The sequence below is a fragment of the Anopheles gambiae genome, chromosome 2, assembly GCF_943734735.2.
Source record: "Anopheles gambiae chromosome 2, idAnoGambNW_F1_1, whole genome shotgun sequence".
Taxonomy (NCBI): domain Eukaryota; kingdom Metazoa; phylum Arthropoda; class Insecta; order Diptera; family Culicidae; genus Anopheles; species Anopheles gambiae.
Genome location: NC_064601.1, coordinates 43,431,986 through 43,451,925, shown reverse-complemented (window position 1 = coordinate 43,451,925; position 19,940 = coordinate 43,431,986). Strand labels below are relative to the sequence as shown.

The 19,940-nt window shown below is 46.5% G+C and overlaps 3 protein-coding genes across 5 annotated transcripts in view; 2 read left to right on the top strand and 1 right to left on the bottom strand.

Moving 5' to 3' along the window:
• The window catches only part of LOC1271586 (uncharacterized), a 130,217-nt gene extending 117,665 nt beyond the window's left edge, over positions 1-12,552 (top strand). For all 3 annotated transcript variants that reach the window (XM_061649441.1, XM_061649442.1, XM_061649440.1), the window contains exon 13: positions 9,107-12,552. In XM_061649441.1, coding sequence (XP_061505425.1) covers positions 9,107-11,182 — 2,076 coding nt within the window. In that variant the 3' untranslated portion in view covers positions 11,183-12,552. The remainder of the gene's footprint in view (positions 1-9,106) is intronic.
• A 534-nt stretch (positions 12,553-13,086) lies between these two features.
• On the bottom strand, positions 13,087-15,425 carry LOC1271584 (acyl-coenzyme A thioesterase 9, mitochondrial). The gene is made up of 5 exons (XM_310406.8): positions 15,087-15,425; positions 14,938-15,002; positions 14,468-14,713; positions 14,052-14,390; positions 13,087-13,974 (listed from the first exon to the last, which is right to left on the bottom strand). Exons 1-5 carry the CDS (start codon positions 15,269-15,271, stop codon positions 13,325-13,327), a joined length of 1,485 nt encoding a protein of 494 aa, XP_310406.8. The 5' UTR covers positions 15,272-15,425; the 3' UTR covers positions 13,087-13,324.
• Positions 15,426-15,678: 253 nt separating this feature from the next.
• Positions 15,679-19,933, top strand: LOC1271583 (RNA exonuclease 1 homolog). The gene is made up of 8 exons (XM_061649444.1): positions 15,679-15,983; positions 16,057-17,324; positions 17,424-17,646; positions 17,717-18,146; positions 18,214-18,291; positions 18,459-19,052; positions 19,138-19,397; positions 19,478-19,933. The coding sequence occupies exons 1-8, from the start codon at positions 15,884-15,886 to the stop codon at positions 19,555-19,557; spliced, it is 3,033 nt and encodes a 1,010-aa protein (XP_061505428.1). The 5' UTR covers positions 15,679-15,883; the 3' UTR covers positions 19,558-19,933.
• Positions 19,934-19,940: the final 7 nt, after the last annotated feature.

Sequence of the window (19,940 nt, the reverse complement as noted above, 5' to 3'; positions counted from 1 at the left end):
AAATTGAAAGCTGGCAAAAACACTAGCAGCGCTCAATGAAATTAAGTATATTCCCAGCCCACCTATTTTCATACAAACTTTGTCGTCACCATCCAGCAATCGGCGGGTGGCAAGTACCCTTTCCCTTCCCCTTGGCAGATGCCAGCTTTACTAAACGTGAGAGCGAGATGATTGCCACCCATCAAATTCACGCGCCCCATTTTCTGTTCTGTTCTCTGCCACACCCTCCTCTGCCATGTTCTGCAGCTTCATCAACCAATAAACTGAGTTGCCACGCGCAGTCGGGGGGGATAATTTTCAATTATTTACCCTCCTCACGATGAAGCAATTAGGAAGAAATTAGTCAAAATAAACGATAAAGTATTACTTCATAAAGCAAGGCAGTGTGCCAGTCTGCTGCAGCTTAAACTTGGAAAACGAGTGAAAGCATAAACGCACCCGTTCTCGCAAGCCCAGTAATAAACGGTACGGATAGGGAAAACAACGAGCAAGTGACACCATTCGGAAAACCGCAGCCAGCCGTCAAATTCGACACTCAAAACAGACGGCAACCGTTTCGTTGCCACGGAGCGTCGCTTTAAACAGCACTTATCGCGGGAGCTCACAAAAAATGTTTTTGTCAAACAGCGTAAAAATCGAGGCGAAAACTTAGGGGGAAAATGTGGTCGTCTGTCAATTTGCTGACACTGCAAGTTGTATTTGGGGTGCAGTTGCTGGTACTCTTTCAGTGAAACATCAGCCACCACAACCATCCTCCATAATGAGAAGCGAATTTTCTGCGCCAACTGTCTCGTCCTTTGGCGAAGCAACTTTCCATCAAGGTGAATCATTTTCATCGTTTCACTTATCAGTGAGATTGTGCGAAAATTGTGTTCGCTATTATCCATTGCGCTAGGGATTTTTTTACTTCCTTCTTACATGAGTTATATTCATACGTCAGAGATTTTGAAGTGAAGAAATAACGAACGAAACAATAACCCATGAATGGTTATCTTTCGAAGCAATTCTTCGCGATTGCAGTATTTTTAATTCAACACTTTCTGAACAATTACGGTTTCTTCATTATGATGCTTCACCCAACAATCGATGGCAAAGAGAAAGCAATCAAACAAACCGATTGTGCTTGGGAAACAATAACTCATATAATTGGAGGCGAAGCGTACGAAGGAATCACTCGCAATGATAAAGCGCATTTGTAACATGATCTAGTGAAAAAAATGATCAAAAACTAATCAGAAATCAAAATTTACCTCTTATTCATCAAATTTCTCAACGCATTTGTAGCAATGCAGTACACAACTGATCCGTACACCAGGTCGTAAGCAATAGATTGATTTTCTATTTCTACCAATCCAGTCCACAGGCATGTAAATAGCAGCACCGAAAATAAATTATCTCTACCGTGCACTCGACTCGGAACTGACTTCATTCCACAAGCTTTACGAAAAAAGAAACTATATATCGAACGCACCGGTCCGTTCCCGCACACTACATCTGTCATGGGGCGCAAAGTGAGTCTCAATTCCCTTGACTCTATCGTCCCAAGCGTGCTTTGCAGGCGCAAAGTGCAAACAGATGGGTCGCGATACGTCATCACCGTGCCACCGGGGCCGCTGGTGGCGATGAGAATCAGAATCAGTTTATTTTCTTATTTTCTTCCTACGGACACACGTACACACTTGGTCGTGGGCAGGGAAGCATATTTCTTCCAGTGGACAGGGTGACAGGGAGCTGACACGAAACTCCACCAAACACAACCAGGGCCGCAAGGATAAGCAAGAGAGGCAAGGGAAGGCGAAATTCTCCCACCGCCGACGAATCGATTGTTACCGCCGTTGCCCTACGCCATCATTCTCAAGACGGAAATTGATTTCGATATTATAGATAGACTAGACAATTCAATTTCATCGAAACACCCAGAGGGCTGAGAGACACAGACGACCATACGCACATAATGCACGTGTGCCAGACGTTCTTCTAAAATCTAACAGTCACTCGCATAAGAAATAGTGAACAGGAACAGGCAGAGCGTAAGTGGGTAAGAAATACCCTGCCGGAATCGACGAAGCGAACGAGGGGTGCACGGGTGCAGCAAAATACAGTTTAATGGTATCATTTCTTCGGCACGGTTGATGTAGCACCTGGCCAACAGAGCTGAGTCACGGCCGATCGCCCCCGGGGAATGGGTCCATTCCACTCGAAACCAGAAGCCCGGGACACATTGCAGCAGGGCATACGCTGGAACCTTTGCCTCGGGTACTTGTGCCCACGCTCCCCGTATATCGGATTCATGCTTCAAGCACTCGAACCCTTGTTCGGCAAGGTGACCGGTGTTTTCCCGCACGCTCGTGAGTCAACATTGCTCGATACGAGGTGGGACTGTGGGACTGTGAGACTGCACACTCTTTGCACCTTTGTCATTGCTCGGGTTCGAAGTTTCCAATAGCCTGCCCCAAAACGGGACGCCTCACAGTGCTGGGAATACCTTTGCCTTTGCTCGCCAGAGGGGAAACAACCGTACCGCCACTGTGTCCTCCCACCGTGCCCAGGGATGGTCATAGTTTAGCAAACGGTTACCGCACCGTACCTGCCGTGGTGTTGACCTCCTTTTTATTCTATCCCTCCCGAAACCATGCACTCACGCTGCTTGCCACCAAACCGGTACGCTGCCATCGGCAAAAAAAACTCTCCCGAGGGGGGAGTTTGCACATTCATGATCGATTTCGTTGTACATTTGCCACCGATACCGAACACTGCTCGGAACACGGGTGTGTGTGTGTGTACCGGCCCAGAGACGTGTTGGGTGTTGGATCCTGGATCCTGTTACCTAAGACCGTCACCGATCTCCGATTTTTTCGAGCATGGAATGGAAATGGAACGCTAGCGTATGAGCCCGATGATCCTTAACTAATGCCAACACACCGCTTTCCACTGCCACTCTCCTAGGTGCATCGAAAAGACGAAGCTTTCTGCATTATGGAGAGCATCTTATCTCTCCGGTAGTTCATCACTCAGGGTGAGCTAAAATGACAAATGAAAAACAGATTGGGAGAGCTGACTCCATTCTTTTTGGATTTCTCAACCCGATTTCGTTAGATAATCGGTACGCTTCTGCTTACATAACTTGGTTTTATGTGAACAAAAATCAATCACAACATGAAACATCTTGATGATGCATTTTAATTAAATATTGCAAAAAAGATGCCCTATTTACTTTCCTCCTTTCATCTTTTACTACAAACACCTCTCCAAGGATCAGACAAACACGGATCTAGTTGCCGATTGCCATTACAAACCCATCAACCATCAACGGTACTCAACAAACAATTAAATTGTTTTATCTGTTTGTTTTGCAAAGCTACCCCCGTTTAACCTACACCATCATCCTTTCGTTGTGGGCAGATTTATGGTACATCACCTGTTTTTTTTTCGCGTTCGCTCTCCATTTGCTAATCATTTCCCGATTGACATGTAAATCGGACACATTAGTAATTCAAATGAGCTTTAATGAGTACATTTATGTGCGATCGATCTCGGACGCAATTTGCATTTCAATTCTTTTCCGTACTATTTTGCACAGAGCAGCGTGTTACTGCTCCTCCCACACCGCACCGGTGCATTGCGCGTCACCAGCCGCTGCTCTAATCATGTGGAAATGGGCGTCGCATCATGACGAAGCAAGCGTGGGACCATCGTTTAATCCGCTGCCCCTAAGAAGCTCACTTACTCTTGCATTGGGACGGTCGAAATCTGACTCCTAAACTGCTCGATGCGCACGTGACAGGGTAGAGCATGAAAATATTACGTTTCAAGCCACGAGGTTACGAAATGTTTCAATCAACTAACTCCGCAGCTAGCCTCTCAGCTTTTTGACATGGGCCCCGGCAGAGAAGAAATCAGCATGAATTGATGCTGCTAAGGGTCATGTTTCCCGTCGCAAGCCTCTTCATCACCTTCCATTGTGTAGTGTGTGCGTTTATCGCATTACACCATCTCCATTGAGGCCACAACAACAACAACAACAATATTCACACGTTGCAAGCCCCCGCTCCACGAATCTATACACGCTGACACTCTTTTGAACGGGAGCGTGTCATGATGATTTGCAAAGTTAATGAACCCATTTCAACACGAATAAACCCGCACCGTCACTACCGCCTCACCAAACGATGGGCGTACCTCGGCACATCCAGCCACAGTTTCCACTTAACGCGCGGGGCCGAGTCTAGGGGAAGGGAAACTTTTGCCCGTGCCTTAACTGAATCGATAAATTTTAACCTAACTTTTGCATTTTGTAAACTCACACCGAACTCACCTATCGGATCGGTCCCATCCGGAGGATGTTACGGAGAAAGCATCGGGATAGACCTACCATACTAACACACACAAACACACAAACATACATGCGATGTGCGTGGAAAATCTTTTTTCGCAATGGGGGTACCCGCATCGAGGATGATGCGAAGCCATAGAGACGCACAACCGGAAACGGATTGAGAATCGGTTCGGCTCTGCTCGGTTGCGTGATCACATCCTTACGGCACGTTTCGCTGCGCCTTTCCGTTTTCCTATCCGGTGGCGTATTTTTCCTTGCTTTCAAGTTTTCTCCCACACTTCACCTCACTTTCGGGCCCTTCCACAAACAGCCCGACGGCCCGACCATATAGCCCTCGCAAATGGCACATTTTCACGCCTGCACAAATTTTTAACCAGCAGCCACCTACCAAACGCACACTCACGAGCACATACACACGCTACATTGGTAGGAAATCGTGCCACACGCTCGGTAGAAGCATCGAAGTATGGTGAAATGAAAACCGAGCTTTCCTTTTCTCGAGTGTTTCAGTGTCTTGTTGTTTTTTTTTGTCTTCCTCCTGTTTGCTTCTTAAAACAAAGCGCAAACTGTCTGTAGCAGCCGCCACATATACACATCCCTTCGCACATTTGCAGCACAAATAAGGATTTTAAGGCTGGCGTCTCATTTCGAACGCCCGCCTGAAATGCCACTTCCGTTAAAGGAGGTGAAGCGGGACAGGCGGGGGCGATGCGGGGAGAGCGCCTTAAACAAACAATCCAAGGTAAATTGAGATTTTTTTTCGTTGTTGTTTTGCTTCGTTCATTTCTTGCTACACAACGTTTCCGTTTTTTTTTCCGGATGACTTGGTTGCGAATGTTAGCCCGCACCGTGCACACGACCGGGTAATGGCGAGCATCGAACAACGCAACCCCGCAGGTAACGCGATACCGTAGGCGGTGGTAAGATCCTGCTGGGATTGTGTCTTTGTTTTAGCTTGGAAGGGAGCGGCACCTTTTTTTTAACGGGATCGAACATCGAACAAGCTCCACACGAAAGCACACTTCGCCGGATGCTGCCCGAAAGGATCAGAGTTTTTCTCCCTGCGTTCCACCTGGGTTGCGATTGCAATAAGCCGCTGTTGCAACTTGCTCGGGAAGCGCGGTAAGACAATCGGAGCGAACGGAGAGGAAGAAAGCGGCCGGTACCGTACTCGTAAAACTTTTGATTTTATTTACGTAGAAGCGCTTCGAGAAAGCTATAAAATATGGGCACCACCTCCACCACCAAAGCATACGGCTTGTACCGGGGGTCTGATTTTTCTTTATTTTTTCCCCCCCCAGACCCAACACTAAAGCCGATAATCATGAGCACCGTCAAATGACGCCATACGGCACAGCCGGGAGTGTGTCACCGTATCGATGGCGAATCCTGCCCGGCAAGGTGTAAATTGCAAACGGGAGGTTTGCTGTGGACTCCTCCCGGATGGTTTTCTCGCCGCGGCTCGCCCGAATTTCGATCGCTTTCCGAACGAGTAGCGGCAATAAAGCGTCTTTTGCTATCGTGTCATCAAATAAGATAGCCTAACTTTATTGTTCCGGTGGTTTTGACTCATGTTTATGGCCCCGTCGCTATCGGGTTAGGCGATGGAACGGTGCTAGGAGCATTGTGCAGCCTGGGCTACAGGATTGTACCTAATACGTGATCCCCCCCTCCTCCTCCCGCGACAAACAACCATAAATAATTCCCGTAATCCTTTGGCCATGGGTAGATGCGACCGTATGTGGAACAGCGTGCGCCAGCAAATGCACCTTTGAACCAATCTTGATCGAGAAAATTGGAACGAATGAAGCATTTCAACGGTACAGGTGCTACCTTGTTCGGGTTGACTAAAATGAAAGTGCCCGGAAAATGAGCTCGTGTGATTGGTGGAATTTTGGTAAAATTAATGCGACCCCAATGCTGCTGGTATGTGCAACTGTGGACACAATGCCTAGCAATAAGCCTTCATTCTAAGAACTTCTAATAAAACCCGAGTGATAGAATACCGGGCCACTTGTTCCACAAAATTGTATACCGTTGTTCGAAATCAAAGGCCCAATACCGTTCGGTACCATTCGGTACCATTCGGAGGCATCAACAACATGGAATAATAACACATGTTTGTATAAATAGTCTTGCTATTACAAGAAATGATTCAATATCATAATAACATAAGAGGCTGTCCCTCGTTCTAGTGGGAGACGTTTCCTAAAAATGGTAATCCTTTTTCCGCAACTGGTTTGGCGCCTGTGTGGAGCACCTGGTTTGTATAAATTTGGAAACGTATATTTCAAATGAAATTAGATTACAGTTTTTCAAGCGTACACCGGTACCAGTAATATGCAGATTGTGTGCCCTAATGTTTCGCCAGCATACCGTTGTTTGCAAATAGTAAAAGGAGATGCCGAGCAAATTAAATCTTGTGCCAAGTCGATCAACATTATAGTTTCCATGTTTGGAAATTGCTACAAGAAGCCAATTTCATACCAACGGCCTGAAGATACGGCAGACACAGCAAATTCAAGCATGATTCTATTCGATTGCTCTCGTCGCTCTCAAACACCCCCCTTCTCGTTCTCTTTTTGTTTGTGTTTCGGCAAAGGATACGCAAATAGTAGTCGAATTCGATCGAAAACCACTATATGGAATTTGATCGAATGTTTACGCTTTTCCAAAATGGAATTGCCTTCAAGGTACGCCCGGAGTGGTGTGGGAGTGTTCCAATCGTTCCGAGCATATGCGCAACCTCATCGGGCTGTTTTCGTAATATTACAATCAGTTTGTATCTGTATATTTGTGTGTGCCTGTCTGCATGTCTATGTGTATACATATTTTTATTGCGCCCGTACACTTCAGTGATTTCGGTCGATTACTCCCCCTTTCCGATGCTAATGCACCCCGCACGGTTAAGGGTCGAAGCGAATAAACTACGGCCAGCCCAATGCCAGCCGCCGTGGGTGTGCGTCGGCACAATGGCTGAGAGCGTTTTAAATTTGTGCTCAAGACTGTGATCACTTTCCATTTCGATCTCGATCCAACCCGACGGCCCTCGGGGTCGTCCCGGTTCTGGGTATGAGCGCAAAACCCAGACCGCCCGCAAAAGGCATAAAAATATGAAGATTAGGTAAAGCAACAAGAGCACTTCTGCACAACTGCGGGTTGCTGCCGAGCTGTGAGGTAGCAGGCTGCAATAAAAATCCACAACGGTGGAACGGAAAACCGGGAGCGAAACGGATACAACTCACGGACGCTAAATCCACAATATCGGATTTACCAAAATCCAACATCCTCGAGGACAGATTCCGACTTCTCAGCGAGCCGGAAGGATACGTCGGGAAGGACCAACATAAACACCCACCCATGCAGATTGAAAAGTGATGAAATAAGTGGGCAGAGTACGAAAGATGGAAAAAACCTTTCCATGGAAGCGCTCTCTCTCTCTCTTTCTTTTCCCCCGCGTGAAAACTGAGCAGAAATGCTGGCCAACCCTGCGAAGCGTAAGGTTGGCTTGGGCGTGGAAAAAAATCGCCTGCCAACCGGCTCTCCAGCGAAGTGAAAGCTTGTTTGGGCGGATTGGTGTAAGCAAATGAAGATAAATGGAAAACGACTTTGTGCTTTTCCATCCTGCGGATTGTAACGTGGTTCATTGTCCTTTTCGTACTTGTTCGAATCGTTGATTGCTTCGAAGCCAATGGACCATAAGTATTGTCATGCTGCATTACGAAAAACACTTCAAAATAGTCAGATTTATCGTGGGTTGAAGGGTGATGGAATGATTTTTTTCTCTTTTACAGCGGATGTAATGTAACACGTGAGCGATTTTGAAAGCATATCACCTATTTTTGCGATTCTCTGCAGCGTTTTCAAATGTATCTTTTTAATTGTGTACTAATTAATTTGCAATGTCCTCGACTAGCAGATTAAAGCCACTACTCAAAACAACATCGAGAAACCTTTTTAAAAAATACCATCTTCAACCCGCACAATGTCAGCTTTATATGGGCAATCTGATGCTTCTAACATCCTTTGATAAACATAATAAGGCTAAAGCATCAAATTGAAAATTTGGTTCATTTGTCATCATGATGTGGCCATGAACTGGAGTAGCCAAGTAAAAAAAAAGAACTTGAATGAGATAAACGTTACTACCCAAAAGAGTTTGTTTTTTTAGATCGACTATGTCTGAGGTCCAAACAATTACGCAGAAAATTAGTTAAAATGTTCTGCGTAAAACAAACCCATTTTCGACGTAGGGCTATGCATAGAGTTTAAACGCCTTAGAGAGGATGGCATCAACTGGCTAAGGGACCGTGTGCTGGTATTACTCTTTTTTCTGTATAAGCAATTAGCAGAACTGATCAACAAAGCCATTTAACAACTAGGAAAAAATGAATCCTTCATGGCTAAAGTGACAGTTTTGAAGAAAACCTAGTTGAAATAGGATTCAAGGAAATCTATTGAATTACTCTCTGTTTTTTTATCATCGTCTTTGAAATAAAGTTGTTTTTTCAGCATACATTAGAAAAAGGAACACGCACAATTAAGCGAAGCTTTTTGTAATACATATAAGGAGCCCGACGATGAACGATCTTGTCATTTTGTTTCTATTGCGTTCGTAATTTTTGCACAACAAACTGCTTACCCACCTCATTAGTTTAACCTATGTTTTGTGCCACCTTTTTTTTATTATCCGCTTTTGTTTCGTTTCATTTTGTTTTCCTTATGTTTGCGGTAAACGGGCTACAACAATATTGTGCAAAATATACGCAGTCGACCACCGTTACGGACACAGCGCAAAACAGCCAGCCCGTCCAGCGGCATGTGAACGGTATCGACCCGCAGGACGCCGACCTGGTGCTGAGCACGCTGCGCCACCAGCGAGACCTGTTCAGCGGCCCGCTCGGCATACCAGACGTGACGACGCGGGTCGGTAGCGTTATACATGCGTTCGAGACGATGGCCCGTCAGCGGCAAACGCTCGGTGGGCGTGAGTCCTACCGGGCGGACAAGCCGTACGACACGATGGCCACCGGTGCTGGATCGTCCAAGTATCGATCCCACCGCTCGAACGTGAAGCGCATTGGGGACGCGAACCGGCACAAGATCATACTACCTTCGCCCAACGTTTCGCCATCGTCCTCGGCGGACACGGGCCTGCTTTACCATGGTCAGCAAATCGCGCACCAACCGGCGGCGTCCCAGAACCCTTCCCACTATCCGCATTCGATGTCGTCGTCGTTTCGACAATCCCACCACACCGACCACCAGCATCATCAGCATCAGCATCATCATCATCATCTTCCACCAACTTCCTTTTCCTATACCGATCCTCACGGTGTCCCACCCGCAGTCCGCAGGCACATGGGTGGCGGCGGTGGCAGTGGTGGTGGTGCAGATCCCGCTGAGGAAGCCATACATATTAATAACAATAACTTTGAGCAAAACTTACCCCATTTTGTGGACGATCATAACAATCACAGTCAGACCCTGCCGAGAACGATGTTTCCCGCATCGTTGAGTGTGTCCGGCACGAATACCATCACTGCCGGCGGCCCAACCGCAGCCGGCGAATCCACCGAGCTACCGCACTTCCAGCTAAATAACGAGAATGAATCAAGTAATTTCGATTCGTTGAATCTAGACGATGATTACCGTAAAAGCTCTTTTGGCAAACAGTCAAACTTGCTCCAGCAGCAGCAGCACCACCACCATCAACACCAACAGCTTTTCCAACGTCGAAATCCCCCATCAAATATCAATACACTGCTCTTGGCACACACTCAACAACCCGGCGGTTCCGCTGGCAATCGCACCGGACGAGGATTGTGGAGCTTGTTCGGTGGCGGTGCCAGCCACCACAACCCTTCCAAGCCATCTACCCACGACCATGTCAACACGGCAGCGGCAGGGTACAGCAGCAGCAGAAACAATCCGAACGTGTTTTTTAATGCCAACTCTTCCACCTCGCCGCCCGAGCGCACGGCAGCGGAAGCGTCATCAGCGACGCCGGCAACGGTTGCTTCGATTGCACCGGTACCAATGTCAACAGCGACCGCGTCCAATTCCACCGGCACAATGCGCTATTACAACCACGATAACAACGCTAATAGTGCCAATCGTCGCAGCGTCCCATCGCACTACGACGCTCGAGACGGACTAGCCGATGGTGCCGCACGGGGCGGGCAGGATGGGGACGGCCAGGACGACCATCGTAGCACCGGCGGTACAGCTTACCGCCGTAACGAAGGTGACACCGGTATTGCAAACGAAGGCGATAACGAAGCCACCGATAATCACGTTAGCGGCGATAAATTCCTACGTGGCAGCACCGTCAGCCAGTCCTTCATCAAGAACGTGCGGATTATAGGGAAGAAATCGTCCTCGTACGATGTGAGCGGTGCCAGCCACGCCAACAACGGCAGTGCGGGACTGCGCAAGGACGGCAAGCAGCGGGACGACCCGCAAGGCCGGTCCAGTTCGCGACGAGCCAGTGCCGCCGTCCTGGGTGACGGTGCCGGCACGTCCAGCTCCTCCAACGGGTTCAAGCATCGCGGCTCGCTAATGGTGGCGGCCGCGGCCAAACACTTCACCAAGCGCAACCGCGCACCGCAACCGGTGGCGGCGGGCAGTGCAACCGTTGCACCCGCTGACACTGACGAATTAACCGGTACGCTGCGGCCTAAGCCACCCGAAGACGCCGCCATCAACAACATCACCCCTAACGAGACCGGATCGACGAAAAGAACCGACGGTCCGCCGGCGGTGAAGGCACGCGCGCCTTCCGGTACAGCTAACAAACGGCTGCTACTTTTTCAACCGCGCACGATTGATCGCGCTGAAATCTGATGCCATCGCGAAATGTGACGCATGTTCAGGGGGCTAGAGGAATTAGTGTAGTTACAATGGGCGGGCAAACGTTGTGAGCATAGTTTGAAAGCGACTGTACGGGAACAGTGCTCTGTTGCTGTGCTCGAAGTACGACGAAAGATTATTACAATACGAGTTTAGCAAACTGTTTATAGTCGAATGTATACAAAATTCGATCCTAACTTCTGTTGTCTGGATCTTCTGTTGTCCAACATAGCCTAGCTAGAAATCCCAGTTTTGAACACAACCTGTCTATAGTTTATTTGAGTAAGGCTTTCGATTAGTATAGTACGTAGCAAACAGAGCGATTTACATTATATTACGAAAATACAATATCACCAACTGTAGAAAATCTGTGTCATACACGTAGCACAACAACTCAACAAACAATAGGACCTTTGCAAGTGAATTTAAACGCCCGCGTTATACATCACCTTTGAAATACCAACGTGTGTTTCTTACAGATGTTTTTTCTTGTTTTTGTAAAATAGTGCATCGATTACGTTCGACCCGTTCGATCCAATGATTGATATGGGATAAATTGAAGAGGAAGAATACAGTGCGACACTGTCGTGACGTTTGCGCGTAGCATAATGAGACATATTTCTTAAATATTACATGATAGTTTGTAATTGCGATCGTTTAGGATGGATGAGCAGGGTGTTTGGTGATCTTCCCCCAAAAGCTCCTACACTCCAAAACTGTTTGTTGCAGCTGGAATTAACCCTAGTACGATATAGCCGTGACTATGGGAGAGAGACACTGGCCAACAGGCAGGTGAATGATTTGTTGCATAAAGCGTGTTTTAAACGTCTTCTTCCGCCAAAGGAACGTTTAACGGTGGAAGCGGATGTAGCATAACTATATTTATAACAAACAATCAGAGTATGATACAGATCGGAACAACCACTGAAGGTGTAGGACTTTGAGAGAAGAACAGTCAAAAGACGAGTGTGTGTGTGGAATGATTACGATACATTTGTCACGAAACGTTAAACCATGTGCTATATACCTTAGGTAAGAAACGAGTCACTTCACGACGCTATATGGGAAACGTGTTGGACTAATCGACATAATAATGGCATAAAAGCAAAACGATATTAATCACAACTAAACAACAACAAAAAACAACCATGCATGCAAATTACACTGTACACAAACACAGCGTATCCAATCATCTTAGTGGTACGAAATGTTATTGAAACAACACTCACTTTCCCAGACACATAAAAAAAGAACATATTAAACAACCATCATTGCTGCGCGATACTGAGCAGGTAATCAATTCGTTTACGAATATTGCGATTTTTACTAATAAATCCCTAATAAATGTGAAGCAGAAAATCAAACTTTACACTGGATTTTATTTTTCTAGTTTGAGTGAATCGATTTCTTAATTTAAAAAATATTTCCTTTGAGCTAATAAAATATCCAATGTTTCGAGGATGTTTCATGGAGTTTTCGTCCAACCGAGCCATCGCCAATCATTACTGTCGTAAAAATGAAAGCAAATATCACATAATTTTGATTGGTATTCAAATGGGTAAGTTTTTAATTAAGTTTTGTAAATGCATGAATTTTTTTGTTATAAAAAAAACTATGGATTTTAATACATAATGGCTAAAATAACATCACATTTGTCCACAACAAAAATAGCAAACAAGTTCAGAACACAGAACAAATGGCGCCAGTTCACAGGAATGGCCAACAGATGTCGTTAATGTGTAACACTCTCCGTTTGAAATTGAATGTGATAACGAGCCGTTATCTCAGGCAGTTATTTTACGCCTCGATACTTATTTCTACCAGTAGAAGATGAGAAGAAAAAACTTATGATGACCTACTCCTTTTGAGTTTATTCGTTCCACATTAAAAAAAATAGGTTTCTCTTGTTACTAAATAAAAATTGCTTCGTTTATTGTCGAATTAGAGCCAACGTCTTCATGTAGTGTAATTATTAATATGTGTAACAGAATTAAGTCACTGTAAGCTGCTTGGAGAACGTCAGACGTTGAAGTGCTTTCAAAGCAAAATAAGGCAAATAAATAATAATAAAAAAGAATCTCACCAACAAACCCAAACGCTCAGCTTCAACCACAACTTCTGCTCCATCTATCTAGTTTACAATTTACTTTTGGTGGTATCCGTTGTTCCGGTAGCCGGTGGCGGACTCGATGCCGTTGCCGTATCTATACCCATCGCGTAGCGGAACTTTCGCCGTCCGTCTAAATAATACATCGCCTCGTGGTACGTCTTGGGCATTATCTTCGGCAATCGTTCAGCGACCGAGTACGTGTAGTAGAAACTGTTGGTCGTCGTTTGCTGTCCAGTGACGGCATCGTACACATCCGCCAGAACGACAATTTCCATATAGTGAAGATCGGTAAAGATGACATGGGCCTGCATGTTCAGCATCGACGAGACGTCTACCGGATGATGGAAGCTAATGTCCGAAATGTGTTCCAGCTTAGGACGTCGCTTGGCAAAGTTGTACGCCAACGCCCAGCTCAACTCTAGCGCATTGCGCATCAGAAAGCCGCCAAACACTTTGTTGTGCGCGTTACGATCTTCGGGATGGGAAAACACGATGTTCGCCATGGTGGCATCCTCCATCCATACGTAACCGGGCGGCAGGATACGTTTGTTGAACGCTTTGCTTTTCGTATCGATCGATTTCACGAACAGCTCGTGCACCATGCGCTGTTCGAAGTCGTTCGGTTCCGTCTTAAGCAAATCTTCCTGCTGCATCTGTATGCGTCGTTTTTTGCGTGCTGCACAAGTGAGACAAAATTAACAGTATTTTAGAATATCTCCTACATTCACTGAATGTTCACAAGAGCATTCTTACATTCTCCTCCGTCAAAGATTGCTTTCTCCTCTTCGTTAGCAGGCACTAGGGGATTTATGAAGGCTGCCTTGGTGTTGGTAGCGTCCCTAGCGGCCATCAGAAACAGTGCACGGGTAAGCTTGCGCCACTTGCCATGCAGCTTCTGTTCCATCCAGACCACTACCTCCACCGACGTACGGCCTACCCAGCTCACATGGCCGGAAAGCCGAATGTCAGCATCATGCGTTGGCACTAGATCGGTAAAGTCTATTTTGTCAACCAAAACGGTTACAAACGTGTACGGCAATGAAACTCCTTCCGGTAGATCCGGCACGAGTACATGCTTATGAACGACCCAAACTGGAAAACGAAAACAATACATACCATTACACGATTTGCACAAACAATAAAAGCATATCAATATCGCATCAGCTTACCGGCAAACATGTCCATATCTTCCATCAACCGACCAACGCGAACGTTTCCCATGAAACCGACGTACTTGTCCTTGAGAATTTTATCTGTTGTCAGCGGAATTATGGCCGATGTAAATGAATCCTGCATACTGCGGGGCGGCAGGGCACTGACCGATTGCGGCACGTACTTTACCAAATGTTCGCGGGTGCTCACGAACGGCGTGTACCCGACTTCGATTCCAAGCTTTTGTATTATCGTTTGTTTTACTAAAAGAAAAAGAGAAAGAGACAATTTTACACCACACAGAAAGTGACCACAGCAAACCGGGATTATTTTAGTCCGATAGTAAACGGCACAAAACCGGCCAGTCATCGTTCGGGTTCAGGGTCAAAGTCTAGCATTTCGGAATCAGAAGCGCACCGTTTCCTCCGAAGGCGTAAACATATCTTATGACATCACCGGATTCCATCCCTTCCCACCATCTACGTACCATCGTTCATCGTCCCGGCTGTACACTCCAAATCGCCACGCAAATAGTTAATGCTGGAATACATCCTGGAGGAAGAAGAAAGCAAACGTCTTACTATGTAACGTCGAGCGAGTTTTACGCACGTTCGCTTCAGTGCACGTTTTAATTACCTATGACCGCCTAACGTCACTGGAGAGGCCCTTGTTTTCGTATCACTTATCAGCGCGTTGGCCGTGGCGACATTTGCGATGCGTTGATACTGGACGGTTGTATATCGTTTCGGCTGCAGACTGCCACAAAATTGTCGCTGCACAATATTCTGCAAACCACCAAATCGAACTCTGGTTGCAATCATCTTGCTGACCAATCTTCCGCAGCGACGAACAACTTGCTATGTATCTCCAATTCACGAGGTTACTGATGAGTAAGCAGAGCTTTTCTAATGAGACGCGCACTGTTTTCTCCCACCAGTGGGGTTTGTTTACGATTTTTTTCCTTTTTTTTCAGCAGCACTGACAGCCGCTCTATCCACCTATGAGTTTGAGAAATTCATTTTGTTGGCAATATTTTTTATCTATTTTTTTAGACTCTTATTGATGAGATGTTCTTAGATTTTCATTAAATGCTCTGTATTGTGTTATGGAAACAGAATAAAAATCAAATCACCCGGAAAACGCGATTTTAATTCACTGAACGAAACACCGACCCTTTTGTATATTCTTTCGTTAAGTCTACCGGTGACATTCTTCTGACAGCTGTCTTCCTGCGGATGATTCGAAGCGATACTCGACGAAAGAAAAAATACACACAAAATCTGTGTTCCCTATATTTTCGGAACAAACTACACCTGTTTATTATATTTATTCACATCTCTTGAATGTTGTGCATCGTCGCATCGTAGATAGACTGGTTTTGTAAACATCTGCCTGCTGGCCAGACCTGCTAGTGCAGCAGTGGCCCGGGAAAGATGCTTCCGGCCACGGGATTGTTTCGGACCATTAATTGTCCCTTCTACGAGAAAGATCTCTGCACCAGGCCGTTCTGCCACTTCAAGCACGCAAAAACAGGTAATTAACGGCTGCCGGCGCGCGTTACACCATGTCCTCCAGCTCGTCACCATAATTTCATTCGTAATTGCAGTTCCACCTCCGGTTGTGAAATACAGTGCCACTCCGAAAAGCCTGCTCAGCCAACCGGGAGTGACGGACCAAACCGATGGAGGAGCTGACCCGATCGTACGAAAGAAGCCCAAGCTGGAATACATCCCCGTGTCCACCGTTGCTCCGAAGTATATTCCGTCCAGCGCTGCAAAACCGCCACTGCAGCCAAACAATACGAATGGCGAAAAAGTACCAGAAACTGATTCGACCGAGAGCAACGATCAATCGACCGCAGCAGTACCAGATAAGCCAAAACAACCGCAAGATGATACGGTCAAGGAGGCACCACAGGTGGAGACGGATGACGTTTCTGTCAGTAAACCAGCAGGCACAGAAAAGAAGGAAGTTGTGGAGACAGGAAAGAAGCAAGAAAAGGGCGAGAATGGTGTGGCAAAATCCCCCGTTGAGAAGAAATCATCAGAGGAAACGAAACATCACAGCAGCTCTTCGAAGCACCATCACTCGTCGACCAGTGATGCCGATCGGAAAAAAGACTCCAGCCACCGTAGTCACAGCTCTAGTTCCCGGTCGAAATCTTCATCCTCATCGCACGACAAAAAGCATCGATCATCCGAATCATCTAGCAAAGAGAAATCCAGCAGCAGCAGCACCGCCACCACCACTAGCAGTAGCAGTAGCAGTAGCAGTAAAAACAAACATCGAGATAAAGAAAAGGAAAGTTCCAGAAGCCACTCGTCGAAACATTCCTCGGACCGGGATCGGCATCGAAGCTCATCGGAAAAGGAGCGATCGCACAGTAAAAGCAGCTCTTCCAAGAGCAGCAGCAGCAAGAGTAAAAGCAGCACCAGTAATAGTAATAATAGCAGTAGCAGCAGGAAAAAGGAACACCACAGCAGCACATCGTCCTCCTCTTCGTCGGCCAAATCTTCCAGCAAATCTGGCGCAACGGAGAAAACTGCTGCACCGGAACCCAAACGTACGCCGGCGCTCGAGGAAGAAATCTACCAAGAGCTGATAAACAATCCGCCGAGCGACATCGATATCGACAGCGACGAGGACGACGTGATGCAGCAGTGTAAAATGATCTTTGAAGAGTACGAAGCGGACGAACCGAAAGCACAGCAGGAGGAAACCAAATCGAACGGACAGGTTGATCTGATAGACATGTTCGCGGATAAGTACTACGATGACAATCGGAAGAAGCGCGTTGCATACGATAACGCTACCACATCGAAGCTAACGCCGGTGGTAGAGAAGAAAACAAACCACATGCAAAATGCAATCAAAGTAGGTATCCTTTCGGAGCATCGAACCCGTTCCAAAAGACAGGTCAATGCATCTAGTATGCTGCACCGCATGTTAACCTCTTTTTTCTTTACTTTGCAGTCGGTCTATCTGCGACAGGAGATCGTACGAAAGCAACAGGAGGAGCTGGCGGCGAGAAAGCGAGCTGAGGAGGAATTGAAACGGCAAGTCGAGGAGGAAACCCGTAAAGCGATGTCAAAACCCGCCGTTATCCCGCCTCCCAGCAATGGAACGTCCATTTTACCGGTCAGCACTAACGTGTTCTACAACAAATCTCCCGAAACGAGTGTCACCACGCCCAAAAGTAAGCGCTTTACTTGCACTATCACGCCCGCACAACACAGTTCAGTACAGGAAAGTGTTCTTTTTTCCAGGTCGGTTTACACCCGCCGTTAATGTGCTCGCCTTCCAGAGGGCGAAGGAAAAGATTGAGCAGCTGAAAAAGAATCAGTCGCCGTACACGCCCGCCCAAACAGCTCCCAAGACGGGAGCACGCGTAGCCCATGCCGGATCGGTGCTGGCGTCAAAGGCGGCTGCTGCGCCGGCGGCACAAGCACCGCCGATACTGGAACCGGCGTCGAGCAAAATATCGTACAACATTCGGATGCAGTATTACGGGCTAATGGTGAAGCACTGTTTGAACATTTACCCCACCAATGAGGATGCCTGGGAACGCGCACAAACGGAAGAATTGGCGGTGATGAAGAAATGCAGCACCGCCATGATTTACAAAAGCAGTGCGCTACTAACCATCAACAAGCTGCGCAAAGAGGCGCTCGAAACAGGGAATGAAGCAGCAGACAAGTATGTTCCAATGAATCTAGTTTATTGTTGATATTTGAGTATCGCATTTTGTTTTATGTACTTGTAGGAACAAAACCGTATCTCACGATGTCATATTGGCTGGGAAAATGGTACACAACATATCCTGGAGTGTCAACAAGAAATTGTACGATATTTAGCATTATTTCGCTAATTTAAAATTGCGGCATCTTTTGGCACATTCTCGTAACGGTGTTTTCCGTTTAAAAAATCACTTTCAGAATATTCCGCAAATTCTTCGTTCCACAACAACAAAAAAAAAACTTCCCTAATCGCAATCATTTATATTTTTAGGAAAACGGAAGTTAAAACATCCGCATACACAATCGACAATGCACCCAGCACCGTGGCGTACAAAATGATCCACGAGTGCAAGCTGACAGAGGAGCAAATGCGTGCGAATGGCTTCCCTCGTGCCACCGAGGTTGCCGGAAAGGCTAAAATATTCACCCCGAAACCATCGCGGCCACCGAACGAAAACGAACGCTACTGTTCCCGCTGCTCCAAAGTGTACAACCTGGAAACGTACGATGAGCCACAGGTGGACGCGTGTAACTATCATCCGAAGAGCACCTGCTATCGGCGCGGCTTTGCGGACAATCTGCACAACTGCTGCCAGCAACCGTCCGGTACGCCCGGCTGCATGTATGCAAACTATCACGTGTCCAGCTTCATGGACTATGACAATCTAACCGGGTTCGTGAAAACGATCGCACCGGCCGAAGACTACGAACCGTCGAAGAAGGATATATTCGCGCTCGACTGTGAAATGTGCTACACCACGGCCGGGCTAGAATTGACACGCGTTACCGTGGTCGATATTAACGAAAAGACTGTCTACGATACGCTCGTGAAGCCGTTGAATCGAGTAGTTGATTACAACACAAGGTAACAGTGAGGACAAGCTGCCGTAATCCATGGCATTATACTTACATTCTGTGATCAACAACCTTATTTTGGCTTTTCGTTACAGATTTTCGGGCATCACAGAGGAAATGTTGCGTAAAACTACCACAACGCTGTACAACGTGCAAGCCGTGCTACTGTCCATGTTTAATGCGGAAACCATTCTCATCGGACACAGCCTGGAAAGTGACTTTAAAGCGCTCAAGTTGATACACGACGTGGTGGTCGATACGTCCGTGCTGTACCCCCACAAGATGGGTCCACCGAAGAAGCGTGCGCTGAAAACACTGTGCATAGAGAATCTGAAGAAAATTATTCAAGAAAATGGTAATCATTTCGAGACTGACTATAATCGCTTTGAGTATCTGAGTTAAAATTTCTTTTTATGTTGCGTTTCTTTCCACCAGATGCTGGGCACGACAGTGCGGAAGATTCTGTTGTCTGCATCCAACTGATCAAACACTACCTGCGTAATCGCATTCTATGATCGATGCGTTCCCAAATTGAAATGCGCAAAACAGCACGCATGGTGCATGCGTTTTCATGCGTGTGCGCTCGCACGGCATCGGCAACAAATTGTGGCGCCACTCGCGATTCTCACAAACAAATTAAGGTAGTATGCCCGCGGCTACCAATCCTGAACATCGATATTTATTTGTACATGCTCAACGTTTTGATAATGTACAACGTGTTAGTTCGTTGAACGTAATTGAACTATCAATAAATTATTGTCAACCCTCTACTGCCTTACGTAAGAATAGAATGCATGGTAATGTGGCTGCACAGTACGCCGCATCATATGAATCTTTGACCAAAAATCAGCAATAAAAAACACACACAGTACTATGTGGAGCAAATAACAAGCATCTT

Excerpts from the sequence above, each read along its gene's own strand:
- LOC1271583 (XM_061649444.1), top strand. The coding sequence starts at position 15,884 with ATGCTTCCGGCCACGGGATTGTTTCGGACCATTAATTGTCCCTTCTAC. Across the intron at positions 15,984-16,056 it reads CTTCAAGCACGCAAAAACAG|TTCCACCTCCGGTTGTGAAA; the intron begins GTAATTAACGGC and ends TCGTAATTGCAG. Across the intron at positions 18,292-18,458 it reads TGGAGTGTCAACAAGAAATT|GAAAACGGAAGTTAAAACAT; the intron begins GTACGATATTTA and ends TTATATTTTTAG.
- LOC1271584 (XM_310406.8), bottom strand. The coding sequence starts at position 15,271 with ATGATTGCAACCAGAGTTCGATTTGGTGGTTTGCAGAATATTGTGCAG. Across the intron at positions 14,714-14,937 it reads AGCCGGGACGATGAACGATG|TAAAACAAACGATAATACAA; the intron begins GTACGTAGATGG and ends TTTTTCTTTTAG. Across the intron at positions 14,391-14,467 it reads AGATATGGACATGTTTGCCG|TTTGGGTCGTTCATAAGCAT; the intron begins GTAAGCTGATGC and ends TTCGTTTTCCAG.